The sequence below is a fragment of the Molothrus aeneus genome, chromosome 1 (assembly GCF_037042795.1).
Source record: "Molothrus aeneus isolate 106 chromosome 1, BPBGC_Maene_1.0, whole genome shotgun sequence".
Lineage (NCBI taxonomy): Eukaryota > Metazoa > Chordata > Aves > Passeriformes > Icteridae > Molothrus > Molothrus aeneus.
In genome coordinates, this window is record NC_089646.1 from 20,438,657 (window position 1) to 20,457,758 (window position 19,102).

A 19,102-nucleotide genomic window follows, 5' to 3' on the forward strand; every position below is an offset into this window, starting at 1 on the left:
ATTTATTTCTGTGTTAGGAACTGCCACTTTCCATCGATGCTGCTGACAAGAACCTGCACACCTCTCACAGCTCCCCCAGCTCAGGGATAGGCCAGCTAAATACCACACAAAAGCACCTTCCAAACATTTTTTCTTCTTTATGAGGAATGCAGACAGATCCTGGTGAAAAATGTTCAGGACAACCCCAGGATTCCTTCTTCAGTGCAGAGGGAAGTACTTGCAGAGATGCACATAAAAGTTGCAGGAGAAGTTAAGAAATAAATGGGAAAGGAAACAGGAACCGAGGGAGGGAAAGGAGGTTGGAGAAACAAAAGGCAGCTATAGGCATCATAAGCATTGCTGAAACAAATAGGTTGTGTGTATCCTATGTCTAGATCAAAACCCCCATTAAACAACATTTTTGAGCAAGAACTTATTTCTTGGTTTTAATACAGCACTAAAGTAAAATAACAGGAAACTAATGGTACATCATTGACTCCATAGGGTTTAAATTCATTTGTCTGCCCTGCTTTTCTGCAGTTTTCATCCATCTTGGAAAAACACAAAATTAATGGATTTATATCTTTTCCTGCAAATAAATGGCTATTGCAAAACAACTATGTTCATTTATACCATGTAAAATAACCTGCAAGATAGCTGGAGGGGTAAACAATATGTATAGCAAGAGAGTTTCTGGGAAGGGCACAGCAGCTGAGCCATCAGAAAACTCTGCCCCCCTTGTGTTTTATATCTGGAACATTGGGCACCCAGGTCATGTTGGTGGCAACTCTTCCTTAGTGCAAGAGAAGCCAACCTGTCCCAGGAGACGAATCAGAGCAGGAAAGCCTGCTGAAGATGGAATCCAAGCTCTGACATAAATGTCTCAGCAGCAGCTGTGAAGAGGCATTTATTTCTCTCATACATCTGCTAAAACTTGAATGCCTCTGCCTGTACATTACTTGGTAGGAATGTTTTGTGGGGATTTTTTAAAACTTACTCTGGACAATTTCACATAACATTTATTCATTATTTATTTATTAATTTATTATTTTTTAATTATTTATCCATTAACATCCCTTCATTATCTTCAGTGACAATACCATTTCAAAGCTGAGTTTTGCTTCAGCAATCTATGAAATCTCTGATTTTTCACAGAAGCCTATTCATCTTTCAATCATTTGTATTACATCACTCAAGTAATTACTAAATTTTATTTCAGGGAAATACATAAATCTCTTCTATAAAAATCTACACTTAATGTCACACTCCCTTTAAAGCCCTCAGAAAGATACAGACACACAGTCTACAGGTCACCAAACCTTCTTCCTATAGTAGCTCTGGAGAGCTGGTAAGCCATGCCTCACACTCTGTGGAGACAATCAGATGTCCAATGACTACAGGAGCCCACCTCAACATCACTACTTGGTTTGATGATCCCCCTCCTTGTGGATCCTCTCTGCCCTGCTCCTCACCATGACCGGAGGAGCAAGAGGAGATACTTGAGACCAACTTCAGATTTCATTTAGGTAAACAAGAAAGGCAAAGAAGCATGTGCAGCTGGTGTAAAATAAACACTCATACTCTGCTAAAAATGTTCCAGGCTGAATTGAACATCCACAAGGAGCTAAGGAAAACAGCAACACAGAATTCCTTACAAAGATTCCTTGGAACTGGGAGATCCTGTTGCTACTCTCAAACACTACTTAGACTCATGGTATTTTAAGACAGGACAAAATGTCCCGAACAAGTAATTTACATGATCCAGGGTTTCCACCTTGATATAGTACACTGCCACTGAAAACTCCCATGATCAATTCATATTTCATGTCTAGGTCCAACAGACAGTGAAATGTAATAAGGGCCTGACTTTATCAAATCCACAGCCTACTACAAACCCTACCAATACAATCACAGCAGGACAAAGTCAAAGAATTTTGTAAACAGGAGATGTGTACTGATACAACCAATGCAACATCAATGAAGTCATTAAATAATTTGGGATGAAGGGACATGAATAACAAGCCAGTAGAGAAGGAGGTGTGATGCCTGCTTATGCTAAAAAAAAATAAAACAAAACTCTGCTATGCAAGTTCCCAAATTCCAGAACCTCTCTGAAAGAGATGGCAAAGAGTGCACTGAAGATGCCATGGTGTGAATCAGCTGGGCATGAAGAACTGTTTCAGCCTGCACAGGCTCAGCCACTGTGGTGCTCTGGGTACATTTCTGCTCTCCAAGCTGGCAACCACACGTCCATTGACACACACCCTCCTTCCTCTAGGGCACAGTCTCAGTAGCACCAGAGCCACCCTGGGCTCTGGATACACTTCCAGTCACCCTCTGTTGGCCAGAATGAGCTGTCCTGCAAGCACCTACCCTGGTCTGGGATCCCCACGGGTTCCACCAGGATCTCTCCCTTTGAAGCAGACAGACACTGGGACAGGGAAGCCCACACCACTGCCCCATCTTCTACTGGCTCCTTCCAGCATCAGTACAATGGGGACAAATGCTGCCAAGGATTTCCCCTCCAACCCATGCCTTAAAATAACACTGGGATGTGGGAGGAAAGCATCTAGGTTAACACTGCCTCATGCAGCATTATTTTAAGCAGGAAAACCCTGAAGATTGGTAGGGTTTTGATTCTTTCTTCCAAATGTTGCCACTTTAGGCACTTCCATCAGACTCTGCCTCTTCCTCCAGTTCTAATCACCTGACAGAATTAGAGTAGCAAAAATAAGGGTAACCACTATACATGGAAAGGAATGAGAAATGAAAAAGTATTTTTATGCCAAGATCAAAACAATAGCAACCAAATATTTTTCATTGTGCCAGAAGAGACTTCTGCTATTTCTCAGACTACAGCATCACTCTGAGTTGACAACTTACAAAAAATAAATTAAAAATTATATTTTGAACAATTATACCAGCAAGCCATCCACTCTTGCAGAAGCTGAAAGCCCATACCTGGCGTACAAAGCTGTTGGAGGTAGTGTCAGAAGATGTACTCCCATCTGAGCCTTTAAATCGGTTCTTTCTTCTTGCCCCTTTACCGTAAGACTGTTTTAAAGGAAAAAAAACAACAAAAAAATACAGATTAGAGAAACAGCATTACAGCATTAGTTTGTGGTGCACAGAAAGCTTCCGGTGTCTCCCAAGCTATCAGGGATTCAGATTATCAGCTTTGTGTCAATCAATAAGCACATATTCAGTAAGTAACTGATGGGATATATATGTGCAAATGCTCACCAGGCTTGGTCAATTGAGCCCTAAATGTTTTGCTGTTGTTGGGCTTTTTTCACATTTGGGTTCAGAAACACATTTATAGACTCACATAGATGTGGCACTATTTACCTAAGTCACAGTGATTAAAGAGTACAGTTTGTTGTGCAGCTAGTTTAAATAAACAAGGCAGGAAAGGAGGTACTGGAGCAGCCTCCAGTACATCACAGCAATGAGCCAAGTCAGCGGAGGGAACATGAAAGAAGCAAGAAGTGACAAACAACTTGTTGATACAATCTTACAACTCAGAGAGATTTTACAATAATAATTTTTTACTATAAGTTCAAGAAAGTAAAAGCAGTATCACAATAAAAAACGACTATATGTGTAACTGGGAAAGGGGTAATATGCTAGTAAAAAGCAAGGCATCTTTTATCTACTTTTATCTACTAGGAATTTAAAGAGACGTGTGGAGAAAGCTATGGCTGGCTAAAACAAAACTTTAAAACTATTGTTTAGAAATACAGAAAATCATGGTTTAGAAACAAAGCAAATGCATCCATGTGTCCACAAAAAGTCATTTGTTTTGGGCATTAAACATGGGTCATCAATAAATATTTTTTCATTAAATTACAAGGGAAAAAAAAAGAAATAGTTCAAAACTATGTAATTCGCAACCACTTATTTCTGTGCGAGTGCAAACTGTGTAGACTGTAAACTCTGCCATGGCACCACCTCTGGGCTGTGCAACCTTCAGAGCTTTGAGCCTGAGCTTACTGGTTCTCATGGTGGGGAAGAGTGGGCTCCAGTGCAGGCTGAAACACTTAAAATCTCATACTGGCAGATTTTTAATATCGCATCTTCAAAATGTGAATGCTGTTCTTAGCAGTAACACATGTGGTAAGTGTGATTAAATATTTTGCAGTTTAAGACTATCTGAGGAGGACTACAGATAGCCATTACTAACTTCAGATCATTTGACAAATCCAGGTAACTTGCCCCCACCAGATGCAAGAGAAAAATCTCAAACTGTGTTGATCAATCAACTGTGTTGATTCTGGATGAGTTTGGAGCACCAGATGAAATCTAATGCATCAATCTTTTAGGAAGGATGACTCAAGGAACAGCAGTTCTGTCAGCCAGACACTCACTCTCAGCAAAAACAGTATCTGCTATCTCACTAACCTAACAGTGAACTACAACAAAAGCAATGTTGTATCCCCCAAAAAACAGATTCATGGGAAAGACATTTTGCCAAGCTCATATGATTTTTTAAAACTGCAAAACAGCCATGTAAGAAATTTCTGAAAGGTACCCAAATTGATTCTATGCATGCTGGTTAGGGTTGAACTATACAAAAATCAGCATGTTGAAGATTATGGGGGTGAAAATAGGACTTTCTGATGAGTCTACAACTGTAACCCAGCAGGTCTCAAAATATAAAATTAAATTTCAATCAGGAATAGTTTTACATGGTTGCATTTCTAAAAGGAATCTTTTATAACTGAAGAACTTGCTGGTAATAAAAAGGTCTTTCTAGATCAAAAAGAGTAATTAGTAGATTGGAACCACTGTTACAGGCAAATTATTAAAAATATTTTCCAGTTATAATAGACAGTTCTACCAGAACCATTTTTTCCACCTAGTATAACACAATTAATATAATATTCCACCTAATATAATATCAAAGTACCTAAAATACATAAAAAGTATCTCTGACAGCAGTATTCTTCAAATATAACAACATCTTTAAATCAAAATTTACCTGTTCTGAATGGTTCCCATTGAGTTAATTGCCTAGGGTTACACACAAATATTGTGAATTCCTTTCCTACAAGTTTTGTGGAAGAATATAGAAATACACTTATGAAAAACTAAACAATTTCTAACATTCACAAAGGAGCTCAAGAATATAAAGCACCTACATGAAGACGACACTATCTAGGCAATTTCATTTACAGTGTACAGTACACTATAATATTGTGTAATTCCCAAGGAGATAATTAAAAACATGTACAAATATTCTTTCTCATAGTCACACATTTTGAATTTGTCTCCAGTTTCTACAATATTTATTTTATTTAAAGTATCATGGTGCTCAGTTTGCTAACACGAAAAAATTATGAGAGGCAAAAGAGGGACTGATTCTAGAGTGATGAAGATAAAACAAATAAGAGCAGAAAAAGAAAAAGAATATGTTACAAGAACAGAGAAGCCTGCCTTATATCTGTGTTGCAATGACTAAAAGCATTTATTTCCGGCAACATCACAGCAAATGCAGCTCAGGCTAAAACTCACCTTGATTTTTCAGTTTGAGGAGTTTTTTCTTGTGCACAGCAACATGCATATTTTTGTTCTACTGTTCTGTAAGTGAAAAATCTTCAGATGCATGAGCCACACACTAACTTTAAACACAAAAAACCTGTTGACATGATGGCAGGCTGTGGCTGCAGATTTTAGGCAGAGTCAGTTTTACATCTGCCTCTTTGTACAGAGCAGTTTTCAGTCAGAAGAATGGGGGACAACTTTTGTATGTGGGAAAACTGGGATTTGATGACTCTTTACATTATTTTAAAGGATGCTAACTGGGGACTACATTTGTTTTCCACACCGTTCAAGCTTATTCCCACAGTAAGAAATGCCTGAAACTTTCTTCTGAAGATGAGGTTAGACTTCCATAATCAAAACAATCTTATATATTATTAAAAATTATTAATTATTTCTGCCATGTGGAGGAGCTTGAATACTCATCCTGAGTATTGATCATTATTTTTTGCTTCTTCATGTGTATTTTTTCCAAAAGATCTTAATGTGAGAACAAGGCCTTAGTAAATAAATAAATGAATAAATAAAATACGTAATGATCTCAGTTACTTTCAATTGTCGGGGAAAAAAAAAAAAAAGAGACTATTTTTGCCCAATACATTACTGTGATTTTCATGTTAAAATACATTCCCTTATCTGTGTTCTGTGCAGCATTTGGCTGCAATTAGGCAGCTAAAAATAAAGGGCTGAATCACGACACGAGGACATTGGCCAGTAAAAGCAGCAACACAGGGCAGTCATTGGTAACCTGTGTGGCAGCTGCACCTAACAGAACAACCACTGGAGCCCAAACACCTCAGCAGCCCAGCCTGCAGGGCCCAGGGGTGGCAGCCTCAAACCCAGCAGGGCAGGGCTGGCACACCATCATCTGTCCCAGCTGATCTGCTTACAACTGACTCCAGCCCTGCGACCAAGCCTGGTCATAAAAACAGTTTGCTGACAGTAACATTCTTACTGGGTTTTAGCAGAGCATCTTACTCAAACATAAAGTTATGTATTCATGTGTTTACAAGTTCAAAAGTGTAGCTTCATTTATTAGTCAGAGGTGTGAAATTCCTTTAAAATTGGCTGAGTTTTCAAAGAGGAGAAATAAAACACACACATTTATGTTCTAAAGCTTCATAAAATACCAGAAAAACAACGTGAAACCTTACCAAAAATACTAAAACCGAACCAAAGTAGTTTTGTAAAAACCATTTCATCAATCAAGACTTAACAAAGCAAAGAAAGACTCTGCTTTCCAACTCTGATTAGAAACTCTGATTGTGCAACTGTTATTCAACCCATGTCACCAAGTGAAATATGGGAATCATATGAAGTACTAAAGGCATACACTGCAGTTTCCTGATAATTAACAGTTTTATGTATAAGTACTTGTTATTGTAAACAGATGAGATCAATGCTGCTCAGTGAAACCCTTTCATTTTAATGAGGTTCTGTCTCAACACATAAAATACATAACATTTAATCCTGTAGCACACATGACAAGCAGAAGGCATCATTTATGCCTGTAGGCAAAATACTATCATCTGCAAGAGGAAATGTAAAACATTTAAAATTACCAACTATCTACAACCAGGGTCCTCAGTGGGAGTCTTAAAATGCCCTTCACCAGTAACCACTCTAATGGCATTTCATAACAAAGCAGTGGTGAGGACTATACAAAGGATGAGTCTGAACCTCAACTATTTATCATAGGGAAAACAGCACCAGCCATTAAGGCTGATGGCAGGTGGCAGAGGTAAACCCTTAAAAACTGGTCTCATGAAGGAAGAGTACAGATTATTTAGGCAGTAGAATCACTGAGACCAAGTCAGGTGCTTAAACAAAGATGGAAGAAATAAATTGGAGAAAACAAAACCAGAAAACAAAATTTCAGAGCTACACTGAACCTTAAATCATCTCAGATGAACAAGGGACCAATGAAAAAAATCAAAAGAACACCTAAAAAGGTAAAAAGTGACTCCCCTGAAGGATTAGGGAATTGCTAGAAGGTCAGAAATGCAAATATGCACCAAGTATTTTTCCTTCCCATGCAAAAGCTTAAAAAGTATTTAAAGATGCACATGTCCCATACACAGCATGTCAGGACAGTGCAGAATATATGCATCTAGCTCCATCCTTTCCTTAAAAGAACAGCCACTGCCTCTTTAAGCAATTCCTTACACCAAGGAAACAAATGCTCCCGTAGGTCAGACCCCCTGGGTCCTTTCTGGCCACTAGCCAGGCTTACCACCACTCAGAAATTAAACCTTCCAGCATCAGCTGCATAGCTGCAACCCCCATACTCTCACTTAACAGAAAAACACATTAATATTTCTGATTTTGTCACCACAAATCATACTAATCTCATAAAGGAGTAGAGGTCAGCTTCCTGACCACACAGCCAAGGGCTGGAAGATGTACACAGACCTTGGTGATGTGTTCCTCACTAATGCACAGCTCCTTTCCATGACAGGAACGAGGGCAAGGTAGGGTACAGCAATATATCCTGGCTTGCCTCCACCTCAGGAGCAGGGCTTTGAGTCACCCTCTGTGGTCACCATCAGCACAGCCCTGTGACAGCACCCTGCCCTGTGACATACCTTCAGCCTGAGCAGCACAAAACTCAGGTCCCCATAGCAGAAAAGAATCCTCAGCTTAGGTCTCAAAACCTGGATTTCTCCAAACAACTTTTGCAAAGGGACAAAACTCAGGAAAGACAGGACTTGCCCTCAGGAATCCTATCAGATTGAGAATCTCCAATACAGTCATCAAGTTCATGCAAGCTACAGGGATAGCCTGCAAAGTCCATTTTACAGTCATTTTATAAAATCCTACACTACACCAAAACAAAAATCCTCCCAAACAAACAAACAAACAAAACCCCCAAACCTCCACAAATAATTCACTTCTCAAAACTTGCAAATATAATACAAAAATAAGTATTTGACAGATGCTTCTTCTTCATCATTAAAATAAAACTAATTTCTGCTGAGCAATCTGCAATGGTTAAATCTTAGATGCTCTTTTCTGCTGGCCTGTGATAAAGCCTTGCCAACACTGCATCTAGAAACAGCCCTGTTCTTGCCAGTTCCTACACTTGTGAGCCATCTCCCAGGGCTCTCACTTTGGCCTCAGACCAGGTCATCTGGCAGTTTCCACCTGCCAGACAAGAAGCTGGGAACTTGGCTGGCTCTCCTCATCCCCAGTGGCTTGGAAACCCACCTCAGTGCAAACCTGCTGCACATATCCTTGTAATACCAGAGATGAAGATGTCAGCTCCCTCCTCAGCAAAACAGGAGCACACAGCAGCAGAAGGTGCTGACGCCCAAACCCCACTGGGCCTCCTGCAGCCTTTTAGAACTGGCAACTACAGCTGGAGGCCACGTGCCTGTGCCTCCCCACCTGCTCTCCCAGGGTTTCTGCATTTCACTTGCACAAGCAAACAGAACGAGATCTGACTCTGTGACAGAAGGATGCCTGCAGGGACCCACAGCCAGCTATGAGACAGTTTCCCTCTGCTAACGGTTTGCTACCCTGAGGACAGAGACCAAGACAACCCCTTGGAGGGGGAGGAAGGCAATTTTGGTTCCTTGATTTTTAAACTCTTCTATTGCAGCACTGTAAAGACCTGAGTAAAAATACCAGAAGAAAAGTAACTGAGACTCCAGAGAAGCCAGCCTTGTAATAGCACAGAAACTTTCCATCCGTAGAGGCAAAACACGACAAAACCAGAGATTGCCTCGAGAAGATAAATAAGTTAGAACTGAAACTGCTGAACTGTTTCAGAGTGAATTTACACTCTAGGATAATGTAAAGAACAACTATTACGTCCCATTTAGCTGATAATGTGTAATACCCAAATGGAAAATATCTCTGGAAGAGATGAGTATGCAAAATCACCTTTTATTGCTTGAGTACAGGATAATGCAAAAAAACCCCAAAGAACAGAGAATTATCAGAAAAGTAATAGCTGAAACCTGGAGGGCTTTCTGCAGTGAAGGACTATTAAAATTTATTTTTGTCAGTAAGGAATACAACACCGAAAGGAGATTGCCACTTCAGGACAGAAAACACTACCTCTTGCTGAGGGCCATGAGAAGTCCAAGGAATGGAATTGGATTTTATCTCTTCTTCCTTTGTTTGTATATCCTCCACTGAATTGCTGCCACATTGGATCTGGCTTCTAGGGATGCTGCCAGAAGAGAGTAAAACCTTCCACACCTCTATAACAAATGGGTATCGTTATTATTTAAGTAAGCAAAGGGATATCAATTTCGTTTGTTTAGGGCTTACAAAGTATTCTTGCAAGAATTCTTGCAAGTACTGGGAAACACACGGCTGCAAAATGTTTGTTTGAGGAACAGGTAAACACGGTATGAACTGGGATAAATCAACTCAGCTGAAAGCAGCAGAGGGCAGTGTGATTAATCTGCTGAGAATAAATCTCTGGATATTATTCCATTCCTCATTACCACAATGGCAGTGAAGGGACAGTGCTATACAACTGAGAAGGTAGCTGGAGATTCAGGAAGGACAACAGCCAGTGAAAGGGACTGTAACTAAGCTGATTTTCTGGAGTCACCACAGGCACATCACTCTAAAATTCACCTTAACATCAATCACAGTTGATACAGAAGGAAAACTGAACAAGCCTGTCCCCTGGACTCATGCATTCAGTTTACCTTCTGCAATGCAACCTGAAAAACAAGCCAAGCACTCCAGGGATGATGAAACCTTTAGACTTGGAAGGCAGAAGCATTTAGCAGTACCATGTAGTGGAGGAAATTTAAATGCAGGTGAAGGAACTGAAGAAAACAATCGAGAAGAGAATTGTTTTCACATAAAATGTGTCAGGTTGTTAGGACGTGCACTGACAGATGATGCATAAGCAGGCAAAAAAAGAACAGGAGGAAAATAATAATGAGGAATAGGGAAGAATTCATCCAGTGTAAGATTCATCCCTCCACAAGGTAGTCTGTAGTTGCTCGATAGAAGGTTTCATTATGTTTTCTTTGAAATGTCTTTGTGTAATTTACTCATCTGATTTGCTAAGACTGTCCCTAACACACAGCACAGGAAGCTGTCTGATGAGAAAACAGCAACAGAAATTGAATCTAATGATTTTTGAGGACTGAGAGACTTTGACGAAGGATCATAAGAAAATTACATGGGAGCAAGGGGAAAAAAGAAGAGAGGCTAAGAGTTACCATGAAAGGCATTAATGTGCTATGTTATATTATAAACAAATCATAATAGTACCTGGGTTAATTAAATTATTAAAATGAATATTCTACTAATTCAGATTCCTAAAAAAAAAAAAGGGTTTTTTTAAATAAAGAAGTAGAGAGAAGACTGGGGTTGATTTAAAAAAAAAATACACCAAAAAACTGATCACCAAATGCTGATACATTTGAACAGTTGGCTTCTTTTCTTTCAGAAAACCTAATGCTGATTTCATCACCAAAGGGCCACACCTAAAACCACCACTTTGCACTGACATGCACCTGGACATTGTGAATAAGTCCACAGTGTATCTGTCAGCATGCAGACTTGTCTGGATAAAACTGGACATCCAAAGCTCTACTGCAACTCCATCTAAGACCAAGATCCATCTGAGACTAAGATCACATTGAACTATAACTAGAACTATATTTTTACAGTCATATGGACCTCAAAGCCACAGAATTTTCAGTAATACAGAAAAAAAACATCAATATCTTGTCCCAGTTGCAAAGAACTTCCCTGGAAAAATACAATATAACTGTCATGATCAACACTCAAAGAGAATTTTTTTTGTTTGCAGATCTTGTTAGGAAAATGCATTATGAAAATAAGAAATAGATTTTACACAGACGTTATCTAGGAATGTTTCACATATTTAACTGCCTTTTAAGTGAACTATTTCTCGAGTGTTAACTATCTTTCACTCCTCTGCCCCATGGTGAGAAGTTTGGCCAAAATGGATGGACAGGCACTATCCAAAATATTGACCATGATGTTAAGATAGTTTAAAAGAAATCTCAGCTTTGCAAAAGTAAAATTCTTGGACAAGAGAATTGTTGTGACTTGGTACAACTCTATGAAGGCTCTTCAGTAATATTTTCCTTTAAATCATAATTCCCAGAAGAAGCACTTCAGAGTGAGCACTTTTAGGAGTGACATCACACCATAAGCTCACATATTGGTTTGGGCTTTTTTTTCCCTGACAGATTATTTGGCAGAAATGTTTCTAGGATTGATATTCAACTACTTTAGAGAAAAAGACAGACTGAAGTACCTGTAGGCAAACTACTTGATGATTCCCATGTCTTCATTAAGCCTCTCCTTCTCACTGGGAGTGTGTTCTAAAGCAGCATAATTTTACAATATTGGGCTTTTTTAAATGTTTATGGAACAGAAATTAAAATCAAAATAATTGTCTCTAAATGCAGTGCTTGCTAATGAATTAACCTGCAGTATTATTCAGACAATGGGCTCCTTTGTTTCCATAACCTTATTTCCTCTCTACCAAGGCTTATGTATGACTAAAACAAGTATATAGAGAAGATGATTCTTGTTCTGCCTAATGACTTTGATTCCAAAAACTGAAAAACAACCCAGAACCAAAAAGGTACATTATCACTGTCTTAAAAAGTGAATCTTTTTGGCTGTGAATGTTCAGAAACCTGTTTTATGAAACAGAACATAAATGCATTACCTGAAACATAAATAATGTGGGTGTTAGCAAACTATTCTTCCTCTCTAAACAGAGGTTCTTTAACCCTAGTAAAAAGGAGGGTTGAGAAATCAATTTTATGATCAGTATTTGACATTTGTCCACAGCAGAGAGGTACCATATGATTTGACAGTTGCTGAATCTATGCTTAGGGCTGAAAAGATGTAAAAAGGGGAGGATTTGTAGGTCAGAAATTAGCTCCATTGCCACTGTTTCTGGAGAAGCTGGCAAAGCATATGGCCTTACTGAAACGTCTGTTCTGTGCTTGGAGGCTACTGACATCCAAAGAGACACTTTCTCTTTTTTAGTTTAACCTAATCTCTGCTTCAGTGTATGGATTTTGCTCTGCTGTCACCGGGCCTGAGTTAGTAATGATCAATCACCAAGACTGTTGACAGACTGACAGCATTTTTCTCTGTCAATCAAGCACTTCTGGGATGGAGCTGGTCTACCTTCTCAAACAAAGCATCAGAGACAGCTTTGGCAGCAACAGTAAAAACTGCACCCCAAAAGGAAAAAAACCTCTGTCCTAACAAGATCATGCACGTTTGTAATCTGAAATGCACACAATCAGATTTTACCACCCTTTTACTGGGTTCAAAAACAGCACTCTGAAGTCTTTGTAGCCAACTACTGCAAACTTGAAGATCCTAAGCAACATTCATACATCAAACAGAAACAACCTTTCAAAATATGAAGTCTTTTCTAAGTATGCCTTAGCCTGCCTTCTTCTCATCACCCATCCACCCGAACACTTCACATGAACTGAGTTCTCAAAATTTCTGAGATGACTGTACAACCACCTTCTGCATGAAAATCGAGCAGCTTAAATCTGCAGCATGTTCAACACCTTCAGCCTCCCCAAAATTCCTGCTGAACAACTGGCGTGAGTCGCCTTCCCTCACCTACAGACTGTCACCAGCCCCTGGAACAGACGAGGGAGGTTTCAGCCGGGCGTGGGAAGCATCAGGTACGATACAACAGGTTACTGGAGCAGGGAAAAATAGCCGTACCCTGCGAGTAATACATGTGCGGCAGATCAGCTTAATAGCAACGTATTCTTACATATTCATCCTCCAAATAATCGCAAGGTTCTTTTGACTCACGATGCTTCTACGGCACAGAGCATCCCATCTATGTTAATTAAATGGCATTTGAGGGTGGGGGCGAAGACAGGGGGGTTTCGGGCGTCTTAGGGGAGCTGTCGAACTTTTCAGACGGCGGCGGCCAAAGTTGAAGGACGGGCAGCTCCGGGGCCCCGCCGCGCTGCCCCGCGCCCCCGCCCCGCCGCCGCCGCAGCCCCGGCCGAGCCCGCGGTACCTGCGCTGCCGCCGCCGCCGCGGGCAGGGGGTTGTCCAGCAGCTCCATCTGCACCTCCTGCGCCGGGCTGGGAGGCGATTTCGACATGTCGCTCTGGACCATTGGCGAGGGGAGCGGGTGGCTGGGCGCCGAGCCTCTCGGCGGGACAGAGCCGTGCTAAGCCGAGCCGAGCCGAGCCGAGCCGAGCCGAGCCGAGCCGAGCCGAGCCGAGGCGGCGGGCGCCGCTCAGCGCCCGGCCATGCCGAGGAGCGAGCGGGCGGGCGGCCCTGCCCTACCCAGCCCGGCTCCGCTCTGTTCTGTTCTGTTCTGCTCTGCTCTGCTCCGCTCCGCTCCGCTCCGCCCTGCCCTGCCCTGCCTGCTGCCGGCGGGGAGCGCTCGGCGCCGGGGACGGGGCAGCGCCGGCGGCGGGCGCGGGGGAGGGCAGGGGGCGGTGCGTGGGGAAGAGGGAAAGTGACAGCGAGCATCTCCCTCCGGCAGCGCCGGGCGGGGGCGGCACCGGCGCCGGGATCCGCGCCGGGATCCGCGCCCAGCGCCATCCGGCCCAGCCCGAACGCGGCCGAGCAGCAAAGTTGGGGCTGTGGGCCGGGGTGCAGGGGGCGGTCAGGCCCTGTGGGCCGGGGTGCAGGGTGCGGTCAGGCCCTGCTTTTCCCCTCAGCCCTGCCGGCTGTCTCGACCCTGGCCGCATGGCATCGCCTGCCTCAGCACGCAGCGGCTGAGACCTGCGGTTTTAGTGAGCAAAACGGCACTTGGACAGAGAAAGTTCCATAGGTCTGTGGTGTTGATAGGGTTTTTGCCTGTGCACATATCAACAAGGGATGAGTAAGGTGAAGCCCACTGTCGAATTTTGTAAAACCTGTGTCTGCACAATCTCAATCGTGCTATCAGGCACCCCACAGGAGGCGCTTGAAACACCTGTTTGAAACCTGATCCGGCAAAATCACCCTCCACTCCTGAGATGATCTTTCATTTCTTGTGAATGACAGATCATTTTGGACCTGATAGAGACCAAACTCTTTGACCCTGAGAAGCCCAAGATACCTTTCTTTCACTGGATGGGACCTAGCTGTGTCCCATGCAGCGAAGGGGAAACTTAGGTTCAGAATCACTTTGTGATGGTTTGTGAAATCTCTTATCAGCTGATTATAAACAGTGAAAACTAAGTCTAGAAACTGACTGGCCTAATGTCATACACTTAAAATCACAACCATTGCTAAAAGTAATAAAAGTCACTTTCAGGAAAAGAAGCCAGCAAACCAAAGCCAGCACAAAAGCCAGGTCAATTTCAAGAAGTACTTTCAAGCTTGGTCCAGATTGCATGGTTGATTTATTTCATTTTTCATAATAGCTAATAAGGTTCCTTCCAGAATCAGCTTGCCCCTATGGATTTTCTTATATGAATAGTGAAAATCTTACAGGAACTGCCTTTTTTTTTTTTTTTTGTGAAGGAATTAGCTTTCTCTGCAAGAGAAAGAGCTCTGATGTTTGAAGAACTTTCACTTGTCCAAAAAATTTCTTATTTATTTTTGAAGGCAACATTTCAAAATTATTTTCTAGAATTTTAAAGTGTTGTCCATGACAAAACACAACCTTAATTTAAAGTGAAAAGTGTGGGGTTTATTGCTTGACTTTCTTTCAAGTAACTCAATACACATGTTCAACAGTCTTGAAATTATAAAGATACTGGAGCCTGGACTGCTTCCAGATGTTCTTCAGGTGGTTATAACCAAAAATATATCTTCTTTTTAGACATTTGGTGTGAAAAATGCATGCTTCACCATCTAGTAGAGGGTTTGAAGTAGTTATTTCTTTGACACAGATTATTTAAATGGAATTACTTTTTGTGACCACCATCGTTATTAAGGAATTTACTGAAAAACCTAACTATAGTATTTATGTTAATGATTGCTGGGTGGCATATTATTATTGAAAGATGTTGTCTTTGAATTTCTGACACCTTTATGGCTTTGGAGCAATTTATCCTTCTGTTTGGAGGCATGCTGTAGGACAGGCGCTTGGCGATCGATCCACCATGATTCAGTCCATCTACTTGGTAGATTTTCAGGCATCTGTCAGGGATTGCCTGTTCTCTCTCACACAGAGAAGGGAGTGGAAGTCACTTAATCAAGTAACAGTGGCCCTTCATATTGCCTTCTGGATTTTCACTTTGTAAAGAGTGTATAAATAAGAGCATTTTTTCAAGTATACCATCCTTCTCTAAGAGTAGTAGTGATCATTTTTGAAACATTACAGTTTCTAAAACCATAAATTGTGAATCTGGATTGAAAGAGTATTTCTACTCTCTTATAAATTAGAGCTTGAATATGTCAATTGAAGTTCATTTTTTGTGTGCTCAGTCACGTCTTTTATGATTAGTTTGTCTTTTTTTTTTCCACTATAAAAATATAATGGTAATTATTTTTCTTGTTTATGTACATCCATATAGGGTCTGTAGAAAGCAAAAACTCAGGAAAGAAGTTTCCCCACATAGACACAAATAACATCTGAATTTTTAGTAAGTTTATTTGGTTTTTCTTTCTGAGGAAAAATATTCTACATAACTGTTCTTTAGCAGCAATTGTCATTCATTGCCTTGATGTAATGAGTGGCTGGAAGATTAGCATAGAAAAATAATTGTATTTTATTCTGTTTCACCCCTTTTGTTCAGCAGTTAATCCAAGTTCTCTAACCTTGAAATGTGCAAATCCTTCAGCTGAGCACATATGCATGCAGTCATCCCTCTGCATGCTGTTTTTGGCCACCTCTGCTCCAGGAGAAGGGTCAATGTGTAAAAACAATGTGCAGAGATTCTAAATTGCTTGCTCTTTCTCAAGGGGAAAAGCAACCTGGTATGCCTAACCCCTTCTCAGCACAAAACCACACTGCTGGATTTATTTACACTTTTATCTGCAACAAAGAGGTGTTGTGCATGCTTATTTGGATTTTTATAAACATGTAAATGTTAGAAAACCAAAGAAAACACAAGCTGTTTTGTTCATAGGTTTTGTTTTTTTCCTTTAAAAAAACAATCCCAAAAGCTTAAGCTGACAAACAAGATAACCTGATTTGGGTGCCAAAAATAGCTGGGGTTTTTGCACGAGAGTTTAGATGTTCTTTTAAATGAAGGAGAGCTGTATTACTTTGCATATTTAATTGTTCTTTACCACCAGTATAACAATGTGGTGTCAGCACCTTTGTACCCACATATGGCAAGTATATGTTTGGTTTAGCCTATACTTATCACTAAATGGGCAAAAAATAGGCCAAGGAGGGTTGGCTGATATTTGTGCAATTGCAACTAAAATCTAATAACTTAGACCCAAGGGACTTCATTAAAAACGTGCACAAATACAGACCAGTGAGCTTACAATTATTCTTATGAAACTATGTAAAATGCTTCTAACTGAGAATATGTTTAAAGCCCTGATATAGAGAATTTCTTTAGGACTTTCAGTTCAAAAGAAATTCTGGCCATCTATTAGTCTGTGCCACCTCCTGTCTAAAATGAATTGTAGCCAGAAATTCAATATTGGGGGGAAAAAAACCAACACTTGATTACCTGGTTTTAATATCTCAAAACAGACATAGTTCATATTTTTTCAGTGATAAAGTGGAAGTTGCCTGTCACAAGTGCAAATTAAAGGGATTCCTCTTATTTTAGTACTTTATCTTTCACACAAGTCTGAACAAAACCACTCCAGACAAGGCTCACTTTTGAGTCTGTTATCAGTCTGTATCAGAGTACAACATCACCTGGCTGGATTTAATGAACTGACCCATTCTCCCAGCTCCTGTTTATTATGCTTTATTCTTGGATGGAGGTGCCATGCACCTAAGAAAGCCTTGATTGGTACTGTTACAGTGTGTTCAGGAGAAGACAGGATTGGAAGGAGGAAGGTTTCCACATGATGGAAGATAGGAACAATATATAAACACTGGCAAAAATGCTTTTAATGCACAGAAAGGCTCACAATACTTGAAAAAGCCACAACACCTACTAAGCACATATTTTCAGCCCTTTGCAAAACGTGACCAAAAAAGGCACTCTCCCGCTCGCAAGCTGTTCACTTTGCGAGAGCAAATTTGCTGCCGATGGGTTGTATACAAAGTTCATGTTTGATTAAGCACTTCTGCACAAGTTGCTGGTTTCAGTTGATATTTTCTTTGCTTTTTCTTTGCTCTCCTGTCATAACTGAGACTGCATATCTCCTTTTGTATCCCCAGTCCTTACCAACTATGGTGTTCCTATTTATAGTATCATTTTTCTCTTATTAAATACTTGAATCGCAAGAGCACAAAAAGGCTTTATAGCATTCTCACCCACAAATATGCTCAGCCCATGTGAGTTACTGACATGAGAGACAGATTTTAATAGATTGTGTGTGGCCTGTGTCCAAGGACAGCATCCAAACTCTCCACAGCTCCTTAAGGATGGCCTTTCCTCTGCCCTTCATTGAGCCCTCAGCTCACTTTGGGCTTCTCTGCTTTTGGGTAGTTTGTTGGTGGTTTTTTTTCAACCCAACAATCATTTATTTGTGGCACTGAGGCAAAACTTCATTCAGAATAAATTGTGTAAGAGAAGACAGTGACAACCTCTAGTCAGTGCACGGATTGCAAAGCCACCAACGTGGCTGACAGTTAACTCATGGTTACCAAGGCTGCTGGCAGAGTTAATACGTCTGAGAGTATTGAAATTCTTTGCCAATTTATACATGTACAGATTTGAAGTGCAAATCGATGATGGCACCACTCCATGTTGCCATCTAGTCAGTTTTAAAAGTGAGCATTTGCCAGATGTCATTTCCCTCCCTCTTTGCCTTGGCTGTGCTAATCTGATCTTCCATGGCACACCGCTTGGCTCTTGGAGCACGAGGGACTCCACTCAAGAACTAAAGGTAAAATGTAGCAGAAAATTAATTACCTTTCCATGGGGTAAATCTGCTGCTTTATCTCCCTGAGCCATCCTACCATGAAGACTGAGCCATCCTACCAGTGCAACTGCCAGGGTGAAAGGGGAAGGAGAGACAACAGGGATACACAACTCGGAGCAGGGCTGAAAAATTCCTTCCTGGCAGCACACCAACCCTTAAGGCAGCCTGGCTATAAACATCAAACTGCAAAGGCTTAGTTTTGTACTGCAGAATAATGCTGATTTGATTCCAGAAAACTAATATTTGGTAAGTACTTTGAGTTTATGCAACAAAAGGATGCAAGGGAAGACAAGTCTTCAAGCTTTTGTTTGCTCCTCCTTTTTCTCACATATTGCTAAGCCTCTTTTACTCAAATTTCACCCAATCTTTACCAAAACTGAAGTTCTCATTTTGTAAGAAAATGATTTTTAATAAAGCACTCTTCAAGTTTTATAAGAAAAATGATTTTAAGAAATAAAATGTCAGCAGTCACATTTACTACTGTGATGTAAGTGCTATAATTGCCACAGTCAATTAATCGCCATCAAAACCAACTTATCTATTTCCAGAGAAAATTTTTAAGGGAAACTTTTGTGCCCCTAAAACATGAAATGGTGCATAAGGCTCCACCATATTCTGTGACTCTGTGCTGCCC

General features: G+C 40.8%; 1 protein-coding gene across 4 annotated transcripts in view; it reads right to left on the minus strand.

Annotated features, from left to right (window-relative positions):
• CACNB2 (calcium voltage-gated channel auxiliary subunit beta 2) overlaps nt 1-13,736 on the minus strand; it is a 246,285-nt gene extending 232,549 nt beyond the window's left edge. The window contains exons 1-2 of one of the 4 annotated variants that reach the window (XM_066552467.1): nt 13,541-13,736; nt 2,941-3,033 (exon numbers count right to left, since the gene is read on the minus strand). In XM_066552467.1, the coding sequence (XP_066408564.1) occupies nt 2,941-3,033; nt 13,541-13,642 (195 nt within the window). In that variant the 5' untranslated portion in view covers nt 13,643-13,736. The remainder of the gene's footprint in view (nt 1-2,940; nt 3,034-13,540) is intronic. The other 3 variants (XM_066552481.1, XM_066552474.1, XM_066552490.1) reach the window with 3 other exon arrangements.
• Between the last annotated feature and the right edge of the window lie 5,366 nt (nt 13,737-19,102).